The 22,985-nt window shown below is 39.6% G+C and overlaps 1 protein-coding gene across 5 annotated transcripts in view; it reads right to left on the bottom strand.

The window, feature by feature from the left end:
* cacna1ab (calcium channel, voltage-dependent, P/Q type, alpha 1A subunit, b) overlaps nt 1–22,985 on the bottom strand; it is a 190,250-nt gene that overhangs the window by 12,621 nt on the left and 154,644 nt on the right. For 4 of the 5 annotated variants that reach the window (XM_073876150.1, XM_073876151.1, XM_073876153.1 and 1 more), the window contains 6 exons: nt 16,661–16,766; nt 16,468–16,575; nt 11,682–11,785; nt 7,664–7,770; nt 7,390–7,531; nt 3,316–3,435 (listed from right to left, as the gene is read on the bottom strand). In XM_073876150.1, coding sequence (XP_073732251.1) covers nt 3,316–3,435; nt 7,390–7,531; nt 7,664–7,770; nt 11,682–11,785; nt 16,468–16,575; nt 16,661–16,766 — 687 coding nt within the window. Of the gene's footprint in view, nt 1–3,315; nt 3,436–7,389; nt 7,532–7,663; nt 7,771–11,681; nt 11,786–16,467; nt 16,576–16,660; nt 16,767–22,293; nt 22,391–22,985 lie in introns of all 5 variants that reach the window. The other variant, XM_073876154.1, reaches the window with a different exon arrangement.

Raw genomic sequence — 22,985 nt, 5'->3', positions numbered from 1 at the left:
TGTTCACTGTTATACAGACCCTCACACATCCTGCTTTTGTACGCAGAACGACACAGACACACACACAACTGGACAAATCATATATATTTACTCTCCTTGATGGACTACTCGTGAAATAACACTTCAGTGTGTACCTCACCAGACACACACACAACTTTTCTTTACATGTATTTGAAAATCCACCTTCACACAATCAGACAAAATGTCCAGACACATCTCCAACGCATACTCAACCAAGGGATCATGGGATTTATGTCAGTGTGAGACATGGTGTGTGTAAATGCATCAGGGTCTGTAGGTGCATTGGCAAATGATGCATTTTGGGTTTTTTATGTTTGTGTATGTTTGCAGAGTAGTACTGTCTACAGAGATTGATCTGTGGCAGTGTTTCAAAACAAATAATTTTTAAGTTTTTAATAGTTAAATTACATACAAGCAGGTAGGTTGTAATAAAGAGAAGTTTTTTACAGGGTTAAGTTTAGGCCTATTAAATAGTCCCTTAACTATAGTATAATGAAACATGTGACCTCTCATGGCATATTCAAGGATCTCTTGAAAAAAATGCAATATAATATACATAACTACATTATCAGTTATGTTTAAAACCTTACATAATAAACTGTATTGTTTTATAACCTTAGAATGAGCTGTTTTATCTACTTACACCACGGGTCTTCTTACATGGTAGTCGTTGTCATGTTTCTACAGTAGCCCTAAATGGACAAACTGCCATTGCTTCATTGCGTTTTGAAGTTTAGGTTGATTGCAATTCGCTTATCTTACTTTATACAGTGTGGAAAATAAGTATTTGAAGTATTATTCTCCCACTTAGAAATCATGGACGGGTCTGAAATTATCATCGTAGGTGCATGTCCACTGTGAGAGACATAATCTAAAAAAAAAAAAAAATCCAGAAATCACAATATATGATTTTTTAAAAACTATTTATTTTTATGATACAGCTGCAAATAAGTATTTTAACACAATAAGTATTTGAATTCTTACCCTCAAAGACCCTTTAAAATGTCCACCTCCACTCCATTTATTATCCTAAATTAGCTGCACCTGTTTGAGGTGGTTAGCTGCATAAAGACACCTGTCCACCCCATACAATCAGTAAGAATCCAACTACTAACATGGCCAAGACCAAAGAGCTGTCCAAAGACACTAGAGACAAAATTATACACCACCACAAGGCTGAAAAGGACTACGGGGAAATTGCCAAGCAGTTTGGTGAAAAAAGGTCCACTGTTGGAGCAATCATTAGAAAATGGAAGAAGCTAAGCATGACTGTCAATCTCCCTCGGAATGGGGCTCCATGCAAGATCTCACCTCGTGGGGTCTCAATGATCCTAAGAAAGGTGATAAATCAGCCCAGAACTACACGGGGGGAGCTGGTCAATGACCTGAAAAGAGCTGAGATCACCGTTTCCAAGGTTACTGTTGGTAATACACTAAGACGTAATGGTTTGAAATCATGCATGGTACGGAAGGTTCCCCTGCTTAAACCAGCACATGTCCAGGCCCATCTTAAGTTTGCCAATGACCATTTGGATGATCCAGAGGAGTCACAGGAGAAAGTCATGTAGTCAGATGAGACCAAAATAGAACTTTTTAGTCATAATTACACTAAACGTGTTTGGAGGAAGAAGAATGATGAGTGGGACAAAATCCCTCCTACAGTGTGTGCAACCTGGTGAAAAACTACAGGAAATGTTTGATCTCTGTAATTGCAAACACAGGCTACTGTACCAAATATTAACATTGACTTTCTCAGGTGTTTAAATACTTATTTTCCTCACTGTATATATTATAAATAAATATAGATATAATCAATATTCAAACTATAAAGATCACTACAAGTAATCATACATAACAGAGAACGATAACAATGTTTGTTCTAAGCTTGCATGCCGCAGTTTCACATTGTTAACCGCTTCAAAATTTGAATGAATTTTTATTGTTGATCAGCTAATAAAAAAATGCTCTGAAAGTGATCCCAGCCATATATTTATGTTTATCATAATAGTTGAGGTTTTGGAGTTATCTTACAATATATCAGCTATATTTAGCTTTTTTTTAAAGAGCCCCTTTTTCATTGCTAAAAAATTTATTTTGTGTATTTTGTATAATACAATGTGTGGTTTATGGTTAAAAAACACATTATTTTCCACATACTGTACATTTTTGTAGCTCTAGATTTCACTCTTTTACTGAAACACATGGATTTGAAAAGCTCTGTGCCTCTGATTGGCCAGCTAATCTGTACATTGTGATTGGCCTGAATACCCCTGACGTCCGCCGGAAATACGATGCTAACAGGAGTTAACTTACAGGCTATGAGCCTTAAAGAGCAATTATTGTCAGATTTACATTTTTACATTTCCTTTGGTGTGTAAGTGTGTATTAGTACATGTTAACAATATGCAAAAGGTACAAACCCTAAAGTAAACAATGACGCGAGTTCTTGGACTACAACAAACACATGGATTGTATGCAACAGTTTATTTCTTGGGATTGGTGATGTTTAGAAGACCGACATTATCATAAAACCTCCCGCTTCGAACTTAGCGTGTAAGTTAACTTCTGTTAGCATTGCATTGTGACCGAATCTTTCAAACATGGTAAGGAGCGTCACATTTCCTGCTGACGTCAGAGGTATTCAGGCCAATCACAAGTACAGATTAGCTGGCCAATCAAGGACACAGAGATTTTCAAATCTGTGTATTTCAGGAAGAGAGTGAAATCTGGAGCTACAAAAATGTACGGTATATGGAAAATAATGTGTTTTTTAAACCATAAACCACACAAACACATTGTATTATACCAAATACACAAAATAGAGTCATTTTTTAGCAATGAAATAGGTGCTCTATAAAACCTTTATCTTCATAGTTGCTCTCACTGTCATTGTGAATGGACCTTAAATTAATTTCTCATCACTACTTCAAATCAAGCACTGTCAACAGCACACTCCAGACACACCAAGGTTTTCCTTAAATTGAGCATACAATGATGCAGGGATCTCACTCTCTCTCACTCTCTCTCTCTCTGGCACACACAGCCATGCAGGAAAATGGTCATCAAAATGTGAGCCACCTATATATGTGCCCTTTGACTCTTGACAAGGACATGCTAGCATTTACATGTTAGCATGACAGCATACAAAACTGTCTGCAGTTTGGTTCCCCAAACTGAAGCGGTCAAAGGCTGAATAACTAACCGTGAAGCTATGTTGGGTACGGGATGATAACAGATAAAAGGTGGAAAAAACAAAATAGATGAAGGGTTTGATGGAAGGATGAAGGTGCTCACTTGGTTGTCTGCTGAGAGGCGTGGCATGGAGATGGTCCGGCCATGCCCTTCCATTGGGTGATAGGGCTCAGTGTCCGAGTAACCGTCCCCAACAGGCCCAATCTCTCTCATTTCTACAGTCTGCAAAACAGAGCAACAGCATGTGGGCCGGGCTGATGCCTGCTTCACCGGCCTACAGCTCTATCTGGTTTGATAATGGACCAATGAGGGTTTAAACTAGTACAGGGCATTCAATGATGTGCATTCAAGCTCATTTAAGCTTATCAGTCATTTAATATACAACTTTGCTAATGTGTCTGATTAGCCGAATAAAAAAAGTGCACTCTAGTCTCATAGCTTACATTGCTCACGAATATGACTTAGGGCGTACTCACATTATCCAAACCAAACCACACTCGGGCGCGTTTGACCCACAAAGCCTGGTTCGTTTGACTAGTGTGATCGCCCTGTACTGAGCCCGGACGCGGTTTGGTTAATCGTGCCCTGGCCGGGTTGCACAGGTGGGCTGAAGCGCGGTTTACCTGAAGGGGCGTCAATTGCACGTCCACTCACCTTCATCTGCCTCAGTAAAAACCTTTTGATGCGCGCAGCAGGGTTACATGAATGTCTGAGCTGCAAACGTGACAGACAAACTAACCAATATGATGACATGTGAGAGGGCTGTGTGTTATCGCACAACAAATGACTCCGAATAAAAAACACAGACTTAACATTACGATGGGTTCCAATGTTAAGAGAACACTTTACTTCCTGCTTTTTTCAAAACAATTGCATCTTAATGACGAAAGCGCGCCCGGGCTCGGATCGATAAAAATACAGTGTGAGTGCGTTCATCTGGTGGAGTGGGTATAATATGCACGGTTTGGATAATATGAGTGCACCCTTACTTTCTACAGGTTTTTATTGCTCAGTGGTTGCTCTTTCATAGCTCAGGAGATTTGAAAGATTTCTCTGTAACAACTTGGTAACAGTCCCCTTAGTAACTTTTAATAGCATGGGACTATTTTCGGGCACTGCATAATATTATTGCGCCTGCTGCAGCCATGTTATGGGAGCAAAGTCCTTTTTTTAGTACACAATGTCACTACAGAAGGGTCAAGTTTTAAATAGGAAAAATATTGAAACTTTTTGGTTATTTTTTAGCGCAATGCTAATTGTCTAATCAGATTAAATGGATTATGCTACGCTATGCTAAAAGTGGTAGCGCCAGACGGTAAAAATCAAATATTTAACTCTAGAGGAGCTGGAAAATGAGAGTGGAGTGTCCCTTTAAATAAATTTGGATTGAACAGGTAAAATATTTTGGATTCTGGTAAATTTGTTGAACTTTTGATTGCAGGATTGATTCCTCATCTGAGCTCAGTTTGTGACATTGTTGAGATCTCCTCTGAAACTCTGATGGAGACATATTTTTTTTTTTTAGGAAAAAATCTGAGCTTTGGTTACTTAAGCAAACAGGTGCTCTCCATTTGCCATCATTGATGTCTAGGACAAATAGGTGAGATATTAAAGGTCACGTTCTTTCTGATCCCATGTTTTAAACCCTAGTTAGTGTGTAATGTTGCTATAATAGCAGCATAAATAATACCTGTAAAATGATGAAGCTCAAAGTTCACTGCCAGGCGATATATTTTCTTTAACAGCATTCCCCTTTCAAAGCCTACAGCCAGGGGCGTAGCAAGCTTTTTAAAAGTGTGGGGGATGGATAACATTTTAAATTTGATATAAACACACCAGAAACGCGCGTATGTGCACCTGGGATGGAATTAAGCACCACCTATGACACAAACACATCCTCTCTTCTCTCATAGACCTCTTTCTCAAACTGTAACATTAATTTTTCATTGCTCACCTGTGAAACTTTCTGTGCCTCTCTCTCTCTCTCTCTCTTTAAACTGATCCCTCCAGCAACCTCATCTCCTAAACAAGGGTGCAGTGATAAAGGAATAAGGCTGTGGTACTAGCAAACCTTAGTGAACATTGTAATATATTAAATTAATGCAAAAATATATAATGGTAATAGGCTACTGTTGTTTAATGTCAACATTTATCAACATCCAGCTTTCAACTTCACTTACAGGATTTCTCTTGAAAACAGTTTCAATCTTCTCCTGCCTCTTTCTTTTCTGTATCTTATTGATACTGCGTGACAAAAAGATAATGGTAAGCTTGATAGTGACATGGGTCTGACAGGACTGTGACTGCAAAATTTTGTTACTTGTGCCCTGAAAAGCTTTTTCTCTGGTGGCCTAAATAATGTAACAATTTACCGTTTTTACATTAAAATAATATAGGCTACACTTCTTTCATTGTTTGCATACCTGTTGAAGAACTATGTCATCATTTCTCATTTTTTCTCCTCAACAAGTACAATCATACACAACAGGTAGTATTAACAAAGTATTCAGCTAATCAACAAACAATGCTCAAAATATCAAATCGATTGCACTAGCAATAAACCCACAAATACACTGCTTAGCAATTGCAATTTGTCCCTCATCCTCGTCAATTTTTAGCCAGCTGCTGAACCTGATTAGCATTAGTCCCAAATACATATCAAGCTTATTCACAAACCTCAAAAGCATAAAGTTAATTAAAGTGTTTAATAACGTTTTTAAACACTAATTCAAAGTAGCCTACCTGAAAAAGGGAGATGTAAATAAACATAAGTTCCCGCCTCCTCAGCGCGAGCTGACCGATCAATCTAACGCACCAAGAGAGGCGGGACTTGAGGCAGAACAGCCAATCATCAGCCGGTTCGTCATGTTTGAGAGGGGAGGGGGAGAGAATGCAGCGCAGCAGACAGAGAGCGGCCAGAGAAACGGAGGAGCGACTTTAATAAGACGATCTTGCAAAACTGCATAAAAAGTGTGGGTGTTGAACCCTCCCACCGGTAAAAGTGTGGGTGTTAAAACCCCCACATCCCCCACGGGTGCGACGCCCCTGCCTACAGCGAACGGCCGGTTTGGACTACCTATACTTCCTGCTTTAATGACGTAACTAGAACAGTTTTTTGATTAAACTCCGCCCACAGGAATACGTCAGTCGCCAGCAAAGCTAACGACAAGCTAAGCTGCTATCGAATCACAACACACTAAACAAACTACACAATCAGAACTCGATACGCATTTCTGAAGGAGGGACTTCATAGGACAAGGAAGACATCAGCCCGGTTTTAGGACAGTGAAAACAGCGGTATACAGATAGTAAATTGTGTAAAAAATACCAAGTTTTTTACACGTGAAACATGAACACATGTTATAATGCGCACTGTAAACACAACCAAAGCTTCAAAAACACAGAAAGAATGGGACCTTTAAAGAGATGGCATCTCTTGATTTAGGTTTTGTAATTAATAAAAACAATAAACTATTATCGTGAATCAGTTTAAATTTTAGTATTACACTTGGTGATTAGGTTCATCTGAGACTAGATGCACACTAACTTTGTCAGGTTTGATTGCCCTCCACTAGTTTAATGAAACTTAACATGCTCATTAAACCAAAGGCTGTCTATTCAGCCACCCCATGCATCATGGTACTAGGAGATGCTTCTGATGAGTGACTAGTGCAGGGAAACATGATTGTTAAGCTACAGAGAACAGTTACACTGAAGGAGAGATGAGAGTCTGAAGGGGGTTTGGTACGATCCAGCAGACAGTGAGGAAGCAGAGAAATACCCCTGCAGTCTGACAGAGGTGGCATGGTCTACACAAACAAGCTGAGATGAGTGAAGTTCAAAAACAAAGTCAGTTCATTAGAAAAAAGAGGTGAGCTACAGGCCAAGAGAGACAGAAGAGGTAGAAAGTGTGACGGTATGAATGAGAAGTGTGTCCAAACGCTGCAACAAGGGCTGTGATTGGCTGAAATTGGCACACAATTCTTGGAACACCAAAGGCTGAGAGAAGACCAGAAAACAGACTGTGCTGATATAGTCAGAGGCGTATTGATGGGGTACAAATACCTGCTAAAAGTCAGAACTGCAGTAAATGAAAGACTTCTGAGGAAAGACACAATGTAAAGGCAGAGCATCGCAAATGCTCTCTTGATCTCGCATCGGACTGTCAGGTATTACCTGCGGATTGTGGCGGCCGTCGTGGTGATCCTCGGAATACGGTCTTTCCGGGTTCGAATGATCTGGAACAGTCTTCTGGAACATTTCTTGGGCTCGCGACGTCACCCATGATTGGCTCCCACTCATTCCACCCTCTGGAGGTCTGTAGCAAAGACAGATGTTGGTTTCGAAACTCACACATATGTACGGCCCAATTTAAAATGTTTTTTTTTAGCAGATTTAAGACAGACAAAGGTAAAAGCTAATAAAAAAGCAGATATGCTGTTTTACTCACAGGCTGTTGACAGGTTCCTGTGGTAACTCGGGGAGGCCGTTCAACCCCTGCCCCCCTTCATGGTTCGGAGACGGCTCCATGCGCTGAAACATTAATGGCGTTCGGTTCTGTGTGAGATACGAACATGGCCTGCAGCTGGGATCAGACACACTCACGGGATATGGGGTAACACACACAAGCCACCGTGCATTACACAGGTGGTGGGTACCAGACAGCAGAGGTCACCCAGAGGGCATCATGGGAAACTGATTCCTTCTGTGCCCTCACCAACCTGAATGGAGTCTTCCATTGGGGCTATGCTGTCTAGGTAGGTGCTGATGGCACAAGGCATTTCCATCCAACCCACCAGAAAACATGGGTGGTTGTAACAATTTGGGCATGCTACAGTGAGGATCTGAGGTTCATATTAAGAACTAGAGGTTCTGGGTGGACTCGAGTGGTGGGGTGATACGTAAACAAGCACCCAACACCACTGGAGATCTCAAACTCAGAGATTGTGGTAGCCCAAAGGTTACACCAACAACAGCCCCTCAACATCCATTAATGAACATATTGGCTAGACAGAACGCCAAACAGAGGGAGAAAAAATTCAATGTTAGTGACGTTGATAAATCAACCTGACCGATCGATGAAGGGAGGAAGACGAGACAAAAGAGCAGAGCGAGAGACAGGGTAGAAAGAAAACACACATAACAAAAAAGTATAATATTGGGAGTGGGAATCTTTCATTCGATTTTGATTCAGGAAGTCACGATCAGATATCAAACTGCAAAACTGAATCAGTGACTCATTCCCAAATTGATTCTGTATAAAAGTTCAGATTCATTGTTTAACATTTTGATTAACTCTTTCCCCGCCATTGACGAGTTGTCTCGTCAATTAAGAAAAAAACATTAGCATAAAAAAGTGTTCCTAATAATTTTATATGTTAATCTGCAATACCGCACTTACCTAATTTATGAAAAAACTGAAGCCAAAATGTTATTTACTAATTTTAAACTTTGTGTATGTTTTGATAATCATCCCAAATCTGATCTCTAAAAAAATTCCTTCACAAAAATGCAATTATTTTAGCTTTTTGCTAAAAAAAAATATTTTTAAAGAAAAATACACATATTTAAGAGTTTATAAGCAGAGAAAAAAATATAGATAATGTTTTTTCCCCGTTTTGTTTGTTTATTGTTTATTTGAAAGCAGAGGGTCTGTTTTTTCATTTGATATATTTGATAGTTTATATATTTTTAGAAGAAATTTTTCCTGGAAGGTGTTTTGATACGGAGCCCCCCTCATGACATGGCCAAACCGTCATGAATGGTCATGAATTAGCAATTTGTTCTTACGATTTATTAATTCGTTCCCTCATTCAAGCTAAATCGTGGCCATGTTTTAGTTATTTGTTCCCTTGTTTACGCTAAACCATGGCCACGTTTTATTAATTTGTTCCCTCGATTAAGCTAAATCGTGGCCATGTTTTATAAATAGACCCTTTTACAGCTCATGTGATCAAATAGCCCGCGCGCATTTAGGCAACAGAAGTGGTGTTTTTCCCCATTGGTTCTAACGTGTTAGCAACTCAGAAAGTTTATTAAAACGGTTTCCCAGCATCCAAATGTCTGGTTTTTGCGTTTGGTTGAACTTATTTAATGAACTAATATACGTATATATGTATCTGGCAACTTTATTTTTGGCCATCTGCTAACGTCTTCTATCCACTCCACTATAGTACACAGATCTGGTAGCTGTGTTGAAAAAGTTAATAAAGTCAACTTTATAAAATAACTTTGTCTGTCTGTGTTGCTTCACTGCTGATTCTTGCCATACTTCCATTGCCTAAATGCGCGCGCATACGCTACCACATCATCATTGTGTACAAACAGTAAAAGGGTTTATAGGTGCCTAGAATTTTATTAAAACCACGATTTAGCTTAAACGAGGCCACGAATTAATAAAATTAATTAAAAAAAAGTTTGGCCATGTCATGAGGGAGGCTCCGTAATTTGTGAAACTTTTGTGAAAATAACAAAAAATGCTGGCGGGCAACTTTTCAAAAAATGGCTGGCGGGGAATGAGTTAAGCACTTTTGTGAAAGAATAAAAATGCATGAGAATTTCCACAGCCAGAGGCGTCATGCCCATTCAAACTGAGGGGGCACCTGCCCCCTTGGTTTTTTGAGCCAATGGATTTTGCATTCAACCTCAAAATCAAATAAGCATCCATTGTTATTGGAATTTTAATCTGTTTAATATGCACAATATTGTACATTCTGTGCTGCATCCTTGTCACTTTTCGGAGATTTTCGCCGTTTTGATCATGTTACATTACTTTTATTCTGGCGGCAGCTGGCTGCAGTCAGCGCAGTCGCAGACGTCATCAGCGTCTGGGCGCGCTCACGAGCTCTTTACTGTTGCTGGCTTGCTGCTGCATTTGGCTATCTGAGGAATTAAAACGTGTTAGAAACGCTCACAACATTTCCAAACCCCAGTACGGTAATGTGCAGTTAACCTCCTCTGTGTAGAAAATGTATGGTTTTAAATGTGACTGTCTCAACGTTATATAGTAGAGATTCATCTTCTTGGCACAACGCCAAAGTTCGCCAGAGTTCACGCGGGCGCGGAATCTCACATGCTCACATGAGGTAAAATTGAATCCGTTCCTCTAATAATTTTATCTAAACATATTTTTTTTAAATCATTATTGAACATTGAAATCAATCACGTGGCTATAGCTTATGTCATTTTCGTTGTTTATATACTTTATGGATTTAAAATTACATTAATTTTAGTTATAATGTAGTTGTTGTGCAAAATGCATTAATGACACAATTAAACAAGCCATTAAGACTTAAATAAAACATGTCGTTTCAGATGTAAATATGATGCAAATGTGTCATTATTCCGATTGAATAGTATTTGATATTAAAGTTAGTCATCACTCTTATTTTGGAGGTTTTTGCATGAAAGCAGGGGTTTTCAGATTGTTAGAAATGTAAGTGCCATGGAAAGGACTGAAAGCTCTATAATATTTCGTTTGATGTCTGTGTATGCACAAATTTCTGTGAGCTGTTGACACTGTGCCCCCTCAAAAAAAATTGGTGCATGACGCCCCTGTCCACAGCCCTATTAAATATGTCATCAAAAATTGAAACAATAAAGAAAAGGAAAGACTTACACAGTAAATGCAAACAAGCTGACAACAAGTAGAAAGACAGACAGGGATATAGACAAAATAGGCCAGGGATGGATAAGGAGAAAACTGAGCCAAATAACCACTGTTGATGTTGAGAGGGTGGTAGAGATACAGGTACAGGTGAAATCAGTTAGGTAAACAGGTAGACCGACAGGGATTTAGGACAAGACACACATATTCAACCACTCCGTATACAGGCTCAGTGTTCATGGTCCTTGTACTACATATGGAGGTTTGAATTATAAGTTCGCATCTTAAAAATGTATAATCATGCCAATGGTACAGACGTACCACACAGGACACTTTAAGGTGTGTACATAAACCGTGCACACTGTGTCTGTAAAGAATGGAAACTTTTCATAGAGACAGGGATGACACTTACAAAAGGCCATGTTGTATCATTCAACATTAAATATCCTGCAAATCACTGCTTTACAAAATCAATCTGTTTAAGCGTGCATTAGGTATGAAATATGCATCTATACCTTAAAAAGAACAACTAAAACTATATTGCATGTACATTCTTTAAATATAGTGCTCTATGTTGACTGCAATGCGTATCACTTTGTTGCAAAAGCTGGATGCACACGTATATACTGCCCACATATAAACTTGAGGTTTCAGAAACAGCCATGAACTTGAGAAGGTAGCCTACAGTTACATCTTTAAGTATTACCTTAAGAGCATGAATAAACAAGACTCAATAATCTTCTCCGTAATGCTTATACGTAGGACATGCTTGAGTAAATACACAACATGCTTTATTTGTTGGTAGGATGTAAACAAGGAGGTTAAGAAAGGACAGAGCATATTTATTAGTTTGAAGCGGTACCTGCTCCTCTCGAAGCGCCTGCAGCTTTTTGGCTTTGCTCTGCCGGTAATACTCCATGATCATCATGGCAGCATAGATCTTGCCCACTGTCAGGTCTGTTGCTGCTGAAAGGATGAAAAAGTTACCCTGCACAATTAGACCGGGGTGGAATGGGACCCTGAGCCGAGAGGGGAATGGGAGTTGGAGACAAAGCATGCCACAAACACAAAGGTCCAGCCCCACAGATCCAGACTAAACCCAGTCATCATGACATCAAAAGAACTGTACTTCCAGTTCTTGTTAGTCGAGATTGAGTCTTAATCTGGGTCTAAGAAACTGGACTACAGATACACAACACATTACAGGACTAATTACAGTACATACAGTACACTGTCCCCAAAAAGTAACTAGATTGTTGCATTGAATAACATACAAAATTGCCATTTTATCATTGCATAAATGCTTAAAAAGTACACTCACCTAAAGGTTTGTTAAGAACACCTGTTCAATTTCTCATTAATGCAATTATCTAATCAACCAATCACATGACAGTGCTTCAATGCATTTAGGGCTGTGGTCCTGGTCAAGACAATCTCCTGGACTCCAAACTGAATGTCAAAATGATGATTTAAGCAATTTTGAGCATGGCATGGTTGTTGGTGCCAGACGGGCCAGTCTGAGTATTTTACAATCTGCTCAGTTACTGGGATTTTCACGCACAACCATTTGTAGGGTTTACAAAGAATGGTGTGAAAAGGGAAAAACATCCAGTATGTGGCAGTCCTGTGGGCGAAAATGCCTTGTTGATGCTAGAGGAGAATGGGCCGACTGATTCAAGCTGATAGAATACAACTTTGACTGAAATAACCACTCGTTACAACCGAGGTATGCAGCAAAGCATTTGTGAAGCCACAACACGCACAACCCTGAGGCGTATGGGCTACAACAGCAGAAGACCCCACCGGGTCTCACTCGTCTCCACTACAAATAGGAAAAAGAGGCTTCAATTTGCATGAGCTCACCAAAATTGGACAGTTGAAGACTGGAAAAATGCTGCCTGGTCTGATGGGCCAACATTTCTAAAGAATGCTTTCAGCACCTTGTTGAATCAATGCCACGTAGAATTAAGGTAGTTCTGAAGGCGAAAGGGGGTCAAACACAGTTTTAATATGGTGTTCCTAATAATCCTTTAGGTGAGTGTATATGCATGTGCTATATAAAATAAATGCCACTTGGTTTGATATTCTATTAGGTAATGCTATAAAAAGCAGACATTTTAAACTTGGTTAATTTTGGGGCTACTGTGTTTACAATCATATATACACACACCACAATATACCACTGACACTTGACAAAGTTCAAAGTACACCGACACGTACAAAATGCCACAGAGCTGATAGTCTTATCACAGTCAGATCATCATACGGTAAAATATTTTAAGCTACATATTTCTTTACTACATTAAATTCCTATACAAGGACTCAACAACCATTCCACTCTGAGTAAATGTCATCATTGTGGCTGTAAAGTAAAGATCAGCGCATGACAATGTTTGAAATATGGCCTTGTAGGAGCTCAAATTTTTCATTAAAACTCTACAGCGGCATCCAGAGTTTGAATGAGACACATAACATATAATTTGAAAAATTTTGAGCTGCCATAAATGTAAAACCTTAATTCATGTAAAATGTAACTCCTTAATCTCATAGTGAAATGTTATTAAGTCCCCTTTAATAAACTTAAAATAACTGTAAAACATGCTGAAATTAATCCTAAAAGCATGCTAAACACATTAGAGTTAGACTTATTTGTTTATAAAGGCAGATTAACATAAGTAAATCCATCATACTGTAAACTACCCATTGTAACGTATTTAAACATCCTTAGATTAGAGATAATCCAAGTTTAAGTGATCTAAGTTAACTGTGGCTATACTCTGAGGTGGCTCTGTGGTTTGAAGGCTATAGCCCAGCTTTGTGTTTAACACATGCTGGAGTGAAAAGACTTCTATAGAGGATCCATCTATAGCGAGGCACCCGCTGATAACAGGCAATGAAGACAGAGGATATGATAAAGCAAGAGGGAGAAAAGAGAGGGGAATATGTAGCTGATAGCCTATGCAAATGTAAGAGGCAAAAGGTAGTTAAATTTGCCAAAGCACACAAGCACTGCCATGTCGGGTCAAGTACTCATTGTATGAAAGAAAGAAATGCATGCTGGTAAACGGAAATAACTCATCTAACAGTACAGCAGGACGATGGTTTACTGTGCATTTTTTGCTTGTCAAGCATGCCTTTAGTACTACAAATGGGATGCACGGTATGTTCAGCAACTGAAACGGCAAAAAAGACATCTTTCTCGGACACTTTAAAATGCTTTGAACTGCATTTATACTGTAAAGAGAGTGCGCCTCTTATTCTACGATGGTTAATCCTGTCATCATAAAAGTTATTGTTCAGTAATCTAGAGTAATTAGATTAATTAAATAAAAGTCTTCACTTTTTCTGCCAAACACCTTATTTTGCTATTTTAAGCTGGTTACAGAACATTTGGTGCATCCAGAGCTTTAGTAAAATTTATGCTTATTACATTATATTACTCAGAAAAAAAAGAGTTTTTTGTGATTGTTGCGGGCAAAAACCTTGATCGTGCGGCACGTTTTCTTAAAAAAGCGATGGAATATGTGAGATATTAATGCAATTTTAAGCACAGAAATTGCGGGAACTTGCAAAAACTGTTTGCAGCTTTTCAATGATGTTCACGTCACATAATCACGTCACTTCATGACGTTCCCATTGCAACAGGGGACATGGCTGCTTGTGTGAAGTAAATGCAACATTTTTCAACTTTATGCTGATTTTTGCTACGAAAATGCGGGTATTATGAAATCATGCAAGCCCCACATATTTTGCGCACGGAAATCTGCAATTTATGCTGCGAAAGTGCGGCATATTTGAAAAAATGCGACCCCCGCATAAATATGCAGACTTAAGCGCCAATCTCATTGGTCGGCCAACTTTTAACGTGCCGCATCAAACCAGTTCTGGAGGGACTGATGTAGTACACACAGTTTATTCTTGTCAAGAACCGCCCTTTTAGACCAGATGGGGCAGTCAGATCGACATGCAAAACGACCAATCAAAATTCTGTTTGTTATGTAACATGAAATCAGTGCTACCATAACAAACTAGCTGGTGATTGAGACTACATTTTAAAACAAAACTCATTGTGACCCTGGACCACAAAACCAGTCATAAGCAGCACATGTATATTTGTAGTAATAGCAAAAAATACATTGTATGGGTCAAAATTATCAATCTTTTTTTAATGCCAGAAATAATTAGGATATTAAAGGTGCCAAAGAATGCATTGAAATAATATGTCAAATTGTTCTCTGATAAAGTATGTGGCTTTATTTTTTATTAATGCTTATTTACAACCATACGATCTGCATTTAGAATTAAAAGGTCTACTATTACCTTATTTGAAAGCGTCATGAATAATAATTTTAAGCTCTGCTATGATTGGCTTTTAGTTGCTTTCTGTGTGTGTAAAATGTTTGAGCAATTTTGAGAAACAATCAATTGTTTGTGGGAGTTTTTCAGTATAGACCTGTAAAACGTAACTAAAGTAGAACTTCAGCCCACCGTTACGGCGCATTCACACGGGGCGTCAGCGTTAACGCTTCCCATTTACTTTTAATGGGTGACTTCATGCGTTGCCGAACTGAATTGTGGATCCGTCGGTGCCGCGTCAGTGCCGTTGTTTGCGGCAGAAGTTGAACATTTCTCAACTTTTCAAGCGGTAACGCATGCGTCAGCCAATCAGATCGCCTTATGCAAATAACTTAGGCAGAGCCAGCCAAGTACGTTTATGGAAGAATGGAGTATGTGTAGCGGCCACTGTGATTGGCTGTTGGCCACGCTTCAGACAAGCCTTCCGTTAAGCGTTAATGCTGACGCCCCGTGTGAATGCGCCGTTAGCATACAGCATTAACTAACAAATAGCGCTAACACAGCAGTGCCAACTTTGTTTTTAGCATTGTAACAACATACTTAATTTAATGCAACTGTAACGTCACCGTTGGTGTTATATTGATATTGGCCTGTTTTCCAGTGACCTTTTGCAGGCATAAGGATCACATAAGGAGGAGGAAACAATAGGGTTTGAGGCTCAAAATATGTGATTACCATGTAGAGAGCTCTTAATTATTCATCTATGCCTAGGAAAATACAGTTTTACATTCTACGGCACCTTTTTACATTCTACGGCACCTATAAAAATTATATTTGTTGCTAAGGACTTCATTTGGACAACTTTGGAGGTATTTTTGCACCCTCAGATCTCCAAATACTGACCTATCGTACATCAGTGAAAAACTGATTTGTTCAGCTTTTAGATGATGTATAAATCTCAATTTCCAAAAATGCTGTGGTTTGTGGTCCAGGGTCACATTTGGTTTTGCATTACTCTGTATTTTTGTATAGCCAAAATGCATCATGCTAGCCATCTATAGCTAAGGCTAGGATAATATCACTACTCTGAACATGAGATAATAATTTTATAAAGTAATAATGTAGAGTGAATCTCAGTGATGATAGCATGGTAGTAAACAGAAATGAAAATGAGTTCATCTGGTTATATGAAGAGGAAAAGGATCTTTGGGGATAAGAGAGAAAGTAAGTTTAAGGTTTTGAGAGTGTTGCCTGATCAGAGGGTGCTGAGCGGTGTGAATTGAAAGAAGCTTTCCTCTGATGAATTGGTGATCTTTGGTTGTCTTTTTTTTACAAACCCATCTGCAACTTACACTTGTGTGGCGTTACCAGCAGATCCAGGTTCTTCTGGGAAAGATTTGGCCAGATCGCCATCATTTCTTTACGGAGCTCCGCGTCCATCTGGTGTTTGTCTGCGCCGCCTAAAAGCGTACGATTTTAGGACAGGGTAAACGCACACACACAAACGCCAGTTTAAAGAAGGAAAATAAAGATTTTGCTTCATACCCTTGGCAATTTTGATGTCGAGGGCCGTGCGGATCAAGGCCATGAGTGTGGAGTTAAAATGCACGGTGTTGTCATCTGCAACAGGTAGATCCATACGCAGCAGTCTCTGTGGAGAGCCAATCAGAGAGGATGAGGGTGGGGCTGTGCAAGTTAAACCTCCAATCAGATGTTTGGTGGGCTGATAAAAGGCTTGGGGAGCTCATCAAGTCGTAGCCATAAATAATTTACTGCCTTTTTCTAAAAACAGCCAAACTTATACTGTTTTATAATAAAAGGGGTATAACTTCACTAAGCTTTCAGTGATACTTATACAACCACATCTGGCTATATCTCATTGGTATCTGTGAGAGCTGCTTTCAGATGATTGACCAAAAGAGTGACAGACAACCTGCAATCTTACAGTACAATGTGTGAATGAACCTGATCTCATTCACACATTTTTTTAAGACAAATGCAGTACAAACTACTGTACAGTTGATACATACACATCAATTAAGGGACTTAACCGCAGCCCTCACAGATAACACAGAAACAGTATCACATCAGAAGTCGTCATGCCTTCTCTTTCTCATCTCATCTAAACTCAGACCAGTTAGAAATAGCAGGCCCAAAAAGTATTTTGAAACTTTAGGAAAACCTACAAATGTATGAATGTGTAAAAATGCATTTGAGCAAAAGCACAAGCAGATATTTCATGTCACAAAACAAGATTTAAATGATTAATAATTCACAAAAACCAACATATTAAATAAACATTTTAAATCTATAGTGTATGAGACTTTACCTAGATTTTACATTTAAAAAAATATACTTTATATATATACTGTTTATAATAAAGACTAAATAAAGTAGAGAATAAAGTTGTCAAACCTGTGCATTACACCAGTGGTTACTCTGCTAGGACACATGTGACCAACTGGTACAAAGGCCCTGTCCCAAATGGCGCACTTCATCTGGCCTTTCAGTCGCGTGGCCTTAAATCGCGCATGGTCGCTTATTCTACGAGTCCGTAGGGTCTTCGGCGAAGCCCACACTGCAGTAGACTTCGCACACTTTACCAACCCAGAAGTCCTTGCGAAAGAGCCATCAGACCAATCAGAAGACGGAAGGGAGGAGTTCACACTGACGGGCAACTTCTTTTTCTATTTCAGGTGCACCCACGTGGACTCGCATAAAGGGTCCCTAAAGCCTGCACTACATGATGTCATCAAAGTGTGCACTCTGAAGCCTGATTTATAGTCGTGCGTAAGTTCTACGCCGTAGCTACCCGTAGCCTGTGCGTAGCTCTGCATAGCCTGAAGCACACCTCGCAAAAATTTTAACAGCGCGTCAGTTCTACGCGGACCGCAAAGCGCTGTGATTGGTCCACCAGAACCCTTCCTGTCAGGTAAAAAAACTGCGTCATAGGTATTTCCGTTTGCGAAGGTGAAAACAAAGATGAGCCAAGTTGAGGAGTGATTTAACTCAAACTGCATCAAAAGTCTCTGTTTATTTACTTCCATCATTGCTGGTCTTCTCAAATCATACACAACAAGTTGCTGTTTCTTCTTCGTTTGTGGGTTAACTTGCCAAGCTTCTTCTTCTCTGACGGTCGCGCTGCTACTGTGGTTACACGCGTGGCTACTGCCTACCAGCGGTTTGCGCATGTGTTTGCACGTCGACGTGGAGGACGACGCAAAAGTATAAATGAAAACCGATGCGGAACCTATGCCGTCGTGGCTACGCCGTAGGACCTACGTACGACCATAACGAGCCCTTGAGGAGGACCACAAGTCCGGAGTGTGCCATTTGTGACAGGGCCAATGAATCGCAATAGCAAAAAAAGTTTAGAAAAAGTTTAGCATTACTTTGTATTACTCAGCACTTGATATTTGCGAGAATTTTAAAGTGTGTCCAAATACTTTTTGGGACCAGTCAACCATCATGATGTGCAAAAACTGACTCTGAATCAGCTGGTTAAATAATAATTTCATAATGACATATTATGAAAGGCTACTGCTTTAGAGCTCCCCCTACCTCTTGGAGGTCTTTTATTTGGGACAACCAATGAATGAAAATAAACCTTGAAAAAACAGCAGTTTGATAGCCATTTTTTAGGATGGTGTTTTTATTCATTGGATCTACCTTCATGAGTGTTTCTAACACACAAGCACACAACATGGCGTTAGTGTTTAGGCAGGTGTGTGCACATGAGACCATTGAAAGTGTGTATGTGTGCCTGCGTGCATTTCCTGTCAGTCAGTGTAGACACCAACGAGCACAAGGCGCAGTTCCAGCGGTGGTCATGCAAAAGCACATGCGACGCAGCACTCCCCAAACCAGAGCACAGTGATGGCACACGCGCAAACTCCCACCCGCCCAAACATCGTCTCCGATTCATGCGACATGCAATGCATGCACCCCCCCTCCTCCCTCCCCAACCCCCTCACAAAACGAGAGCAGTGCAGCCGCGCACAGAGAGTATCATTTTATCTTCAACACTTGTATTTTTTGGGTTATCCTTCTTTGGGTTAAATTTCTCATAGGGTTTATGATTTGGTTATGATTTAGTGTTTTTCATTTTTCTGATCTCTCAATGCAAAACGGGTGCAGTTTTTAGAAAGTCAGATAAGGGGTGGCATTCCCTACGGTGTTAAAGAGGAAAAATGGTCATGTTTTACACCGAGCAGGTGTAGGACTGAATTAGGGGGCACAGGTATAGAGGTTAGTTCACTTCAGACTGGAAAGCTATGAGATGTACCACATATAAAAAATAATGAGAGAGGGGGAATGGTTGTTTTTGGCAATGGATAGAGAGAAGTACTAAGAAAGAGAATCAAAGAAGAATGTTGTTTGTTGGAGATGAAGGGAAACTGCAAGCGAGAATAAGGAAAGTGACAGGAAGAGTTTGGGATTTAGTTATCAGTAAAGCTTTGTAAATTTGTAACTTAAACACTTCACTTCATATGACATCTAATTGTACCATACAAATCATGTTGGCCTGGCACAAGTCCATTCAATGGTAGATGTTGACTGTAGATGTTTCATATATGTATATTTGAAAGGCCCGCTGACTGATAGAGAGACAAAGAGCAAGAAAAGGGAGACATGCTGTGTTCCAAATTGAATACTGGCATACTGCTTGCTTACTAGCATACTTTCTGCCGTAGTATACAATGTGTACTGCTTACTATTTTAATATATATATTTAATATAATGCCTGTATTATAAAACGTTAATTGTTTTAAACAACAGTATGCAAAATTTTTGCCAATTTTTAAAATATCATTAAGAAGATAAATTAGTTTATTTGCAAAAAGATTTTAACTTTTGACAAAACCGTAACACTTTACAATAAAACTGTATTCGTTTATATTAGTAAATCTATTAACTAACATGAACTAAGAATGTGCAATATAGTTTTTAGCATGTATTAATCTATGTTAATGTTAGTTAATACAACTGTTAGTTAATTGTGCATTAACTAATAGAGACAAAGTGCAACGCATCATAACCTGAAAACCACGCCCACCGGGGAGGAAAACAATCCATCCGTCTCCATTAACTTTGTATTGCGAGAGGCTGCAGAATAATGCCCAAAAGCTGTTGTGTGACAGGATGTACAGCTAACAAGCCAAAAAACCCAGAAATATGTTTTTATAAGCTGTCTACTCCAAAAAACGAGCGTTTAAAGACATAAAAGTGAAAACAGGCAACTTTTCATTGTACTAATATTAGTAGACCTGCACCCACTAGAGGAAAACGTAGTCGGCGATCCACTTTTTTCTTCTTAAAGGCTGGGTTTTACGACCTGACAGCTTATAAAAACGTATTCCTGGGCTTTTTGGCCTGTTAGCTGGCATTATTCTGTTTTTTGTTGTAAGCCAGAAATGACAAGGAGGTGGCCTCTCGCAATTCAAAGTCAATGGAGACGGTCGGACCCCCCCCAGTGGGCATTGGCTTTCAAATTTTAACTGCGCTCTGTCTCTATGTTGATAGATTTTAAAAATGTATTTGTAAATGCTGAAAGTAACATGAACTAAGATTAATAAATGCCATAGAAGTATTGTTCATTGTTAGCTAATGCATTAACTCATGTCAACAAATAAAACCTTATTGAAAAGTGTTAATGACAAGACAAAAAACTAACAAAAAAGTTATTTCAATCTCACCAGAGACAAAATGTTAAGTTGAGTGCATTGCTTTGTGGGATACAGCATTCTGTGCAGTATGATCAATTGTCAAATGCAAATATAGCAGGATAAATTTGCATACTATGCACAGTACACCCTATATACTACAGAAGTGTCAAGTATGGTAGTATGCTATTCTGAACTCAGCAAAAAGAGGGAGGAGACAGGAAGTGAGTGGAAAAGGAGAGCAAAGGAGAGGAAGCGGCAAGGGAGGGTTTATGAAGCTTAGAAAAAGTCAAAGAGGAGACCAGGAGGTTGATACTGAGGATTCTCATGAAGGGAGGGCTATGTAGAGATGAAATGGTGGAGAATGTGGGCATAAAGAAAAGAGAGCATCAGATCTGAAGAAAGAAAGAACGAGAGACAGTAAGAAAAAGAGAGAGGGGAACGGAAAACAGGTCAGAACTGCATTGACAGAATCAAACGAAGGACATGTGGAAAAGCTTATCTGTGATTCTAGTGGATTACTAAAAAATTCAAAAAGATGGCTTCTGAACCCTAAATGATCACACTGGCTGAACCTGCAAAACGTGTTACCTGCCGAAGGTCACAGAAAACGAAAACATGTGTGAGGGGAGATAAGTGGACTGTACGAAAAAAGTTCAGAGTTCATCCACAGGAGGGAGAGGCGCAGAGGAAAAAGGCACACGATCCTTCCCAGTCCTTCTGTACACGCACACAGTGTATATTTCTAATTGATATTGGGTATATTTCTGAAATATTTTGCACCTTTTCTAGCTTTATATTTGTATTTAAGGGTTCTACAAAACCTGAGGATGCAGTTAACTTTAATGGAAGGAAATAAGCTGAGGAATAAACTATACTGAGCTTATCGAGTCTTAGACTGTGCAACATTCTTGTTAAAGGTGCTGTAGGCAATTGTTTTTTAATTATTTATTAAGTACAATTAAATACCAGTTTAACAGGATGTTATTTGCATGATGTTGTAGGAAATTTGGAAAGACTGAAAGATGCAGGATAAAGATCACTTGGAAACATTACAGATACTGTATATGACACCTAATATCTATACTGTAAAACTATTTTTAAAAAACAGAAATCCTCTCTACTGTAAAATAATTTCAGTCAACAGTGGGCATGGTTTTGGAAACATGGTGTGTCTAGGAAGGAATAAATGTGCATGTTTGGTGGAAATGAGCAAACACTGCTTACAGTACCTTTAACATTGGTGATGTCATTATAATGTTTAAGACCTTTGCCTCTGTATGAGTGCGAGTGAGCGTTTGAGTACGGTGCAGAAGGGCTGACAAGGTATCCTCCGATCTCTCTCTCCAGTGGATGTGTGTTCGTATTTGTGCGTGTCAGCTGACTATCACTTCCGTCGGTACCCCACAACGAAAAAATAAAGATACAGCAGCTCACCAACACCAACACTAACAGAAAAAAAACGGACAGCTTTGATTGGCTGTGGCGCACCCACGACGGGCTGCTGCCGCTAACCTTGTAGGCGACCCGAGCTGGGCACCTCTTCCCCAGGCCTAGCGGTGGACACATGTGCCTGAGCATCTCATACATATCACTGTAACTGATCCTGCCGCTGTAGGGGGTGATGGGTTGGGGTGGGAAAGGGGTGAGACCCCCAAAAACAAATGAGGAGAACGAAATTAAAGAGGACGACGGACGAAGAAAATAACGGACAAGAAGAGAACCAATGGAGAGGAGGAGACCATGGGACAAACCGGAGGATGGTGGGAAATAAACGAAATTAAAAGGAAATAAGAACGGCAAGAAGGAAAAACAAAGACACATAGGTTATTGTTTTGGTCTGGGCAAGGGGCGGGGTTTTGAGAGCGTGAGAGCTCTTGATTGGCTGGATCTGCAGTTATGCAAGTGGAGGTTAAACAGGAGGAGGGGAAGCTGGGTTTTTAGTCCTAGTAAAAACACTGTTCTATGCGATCGTAGCACGGTCCCATAGAACTGCAGTGGGGCTTCAAACAGGCAAAGAAAAGCACCGCTGCTTGGTGGTGAACTATGGCAGTCACGTCAATGCAGTCCTCTGATCCCCAACCCTCACTTCGTCCCCAAACAAAGAACAATGCACACTGTTACACCCAGTCTGCCAAGGCATGGTTCAACAGCAAGCAGAAAAAAACAACAAAATGGCTGATTCAATCATTTTTTGTTATCTTTTT

The sequence above is a fragment of the Misgurnus anguillicaudatus genome, chromosome 14 (genome assembly GCF_027580225.2).
Source record: "Misgurnus anguillicaudatus chromosome 14, ASM2758022v2, whole genome shotgun sequence".
Classification (NCBI taxonomy): domain Eukaryota; kingdom Metazoa; phylum Chordata; class Actinopteri; order Cypriniformes; family Cobitidae; genus Misgurnus; species Misgurnus anguillicaudatus.
This window is presented reverse-complemented; position numbering and strand designations above follow the sequence as displayed.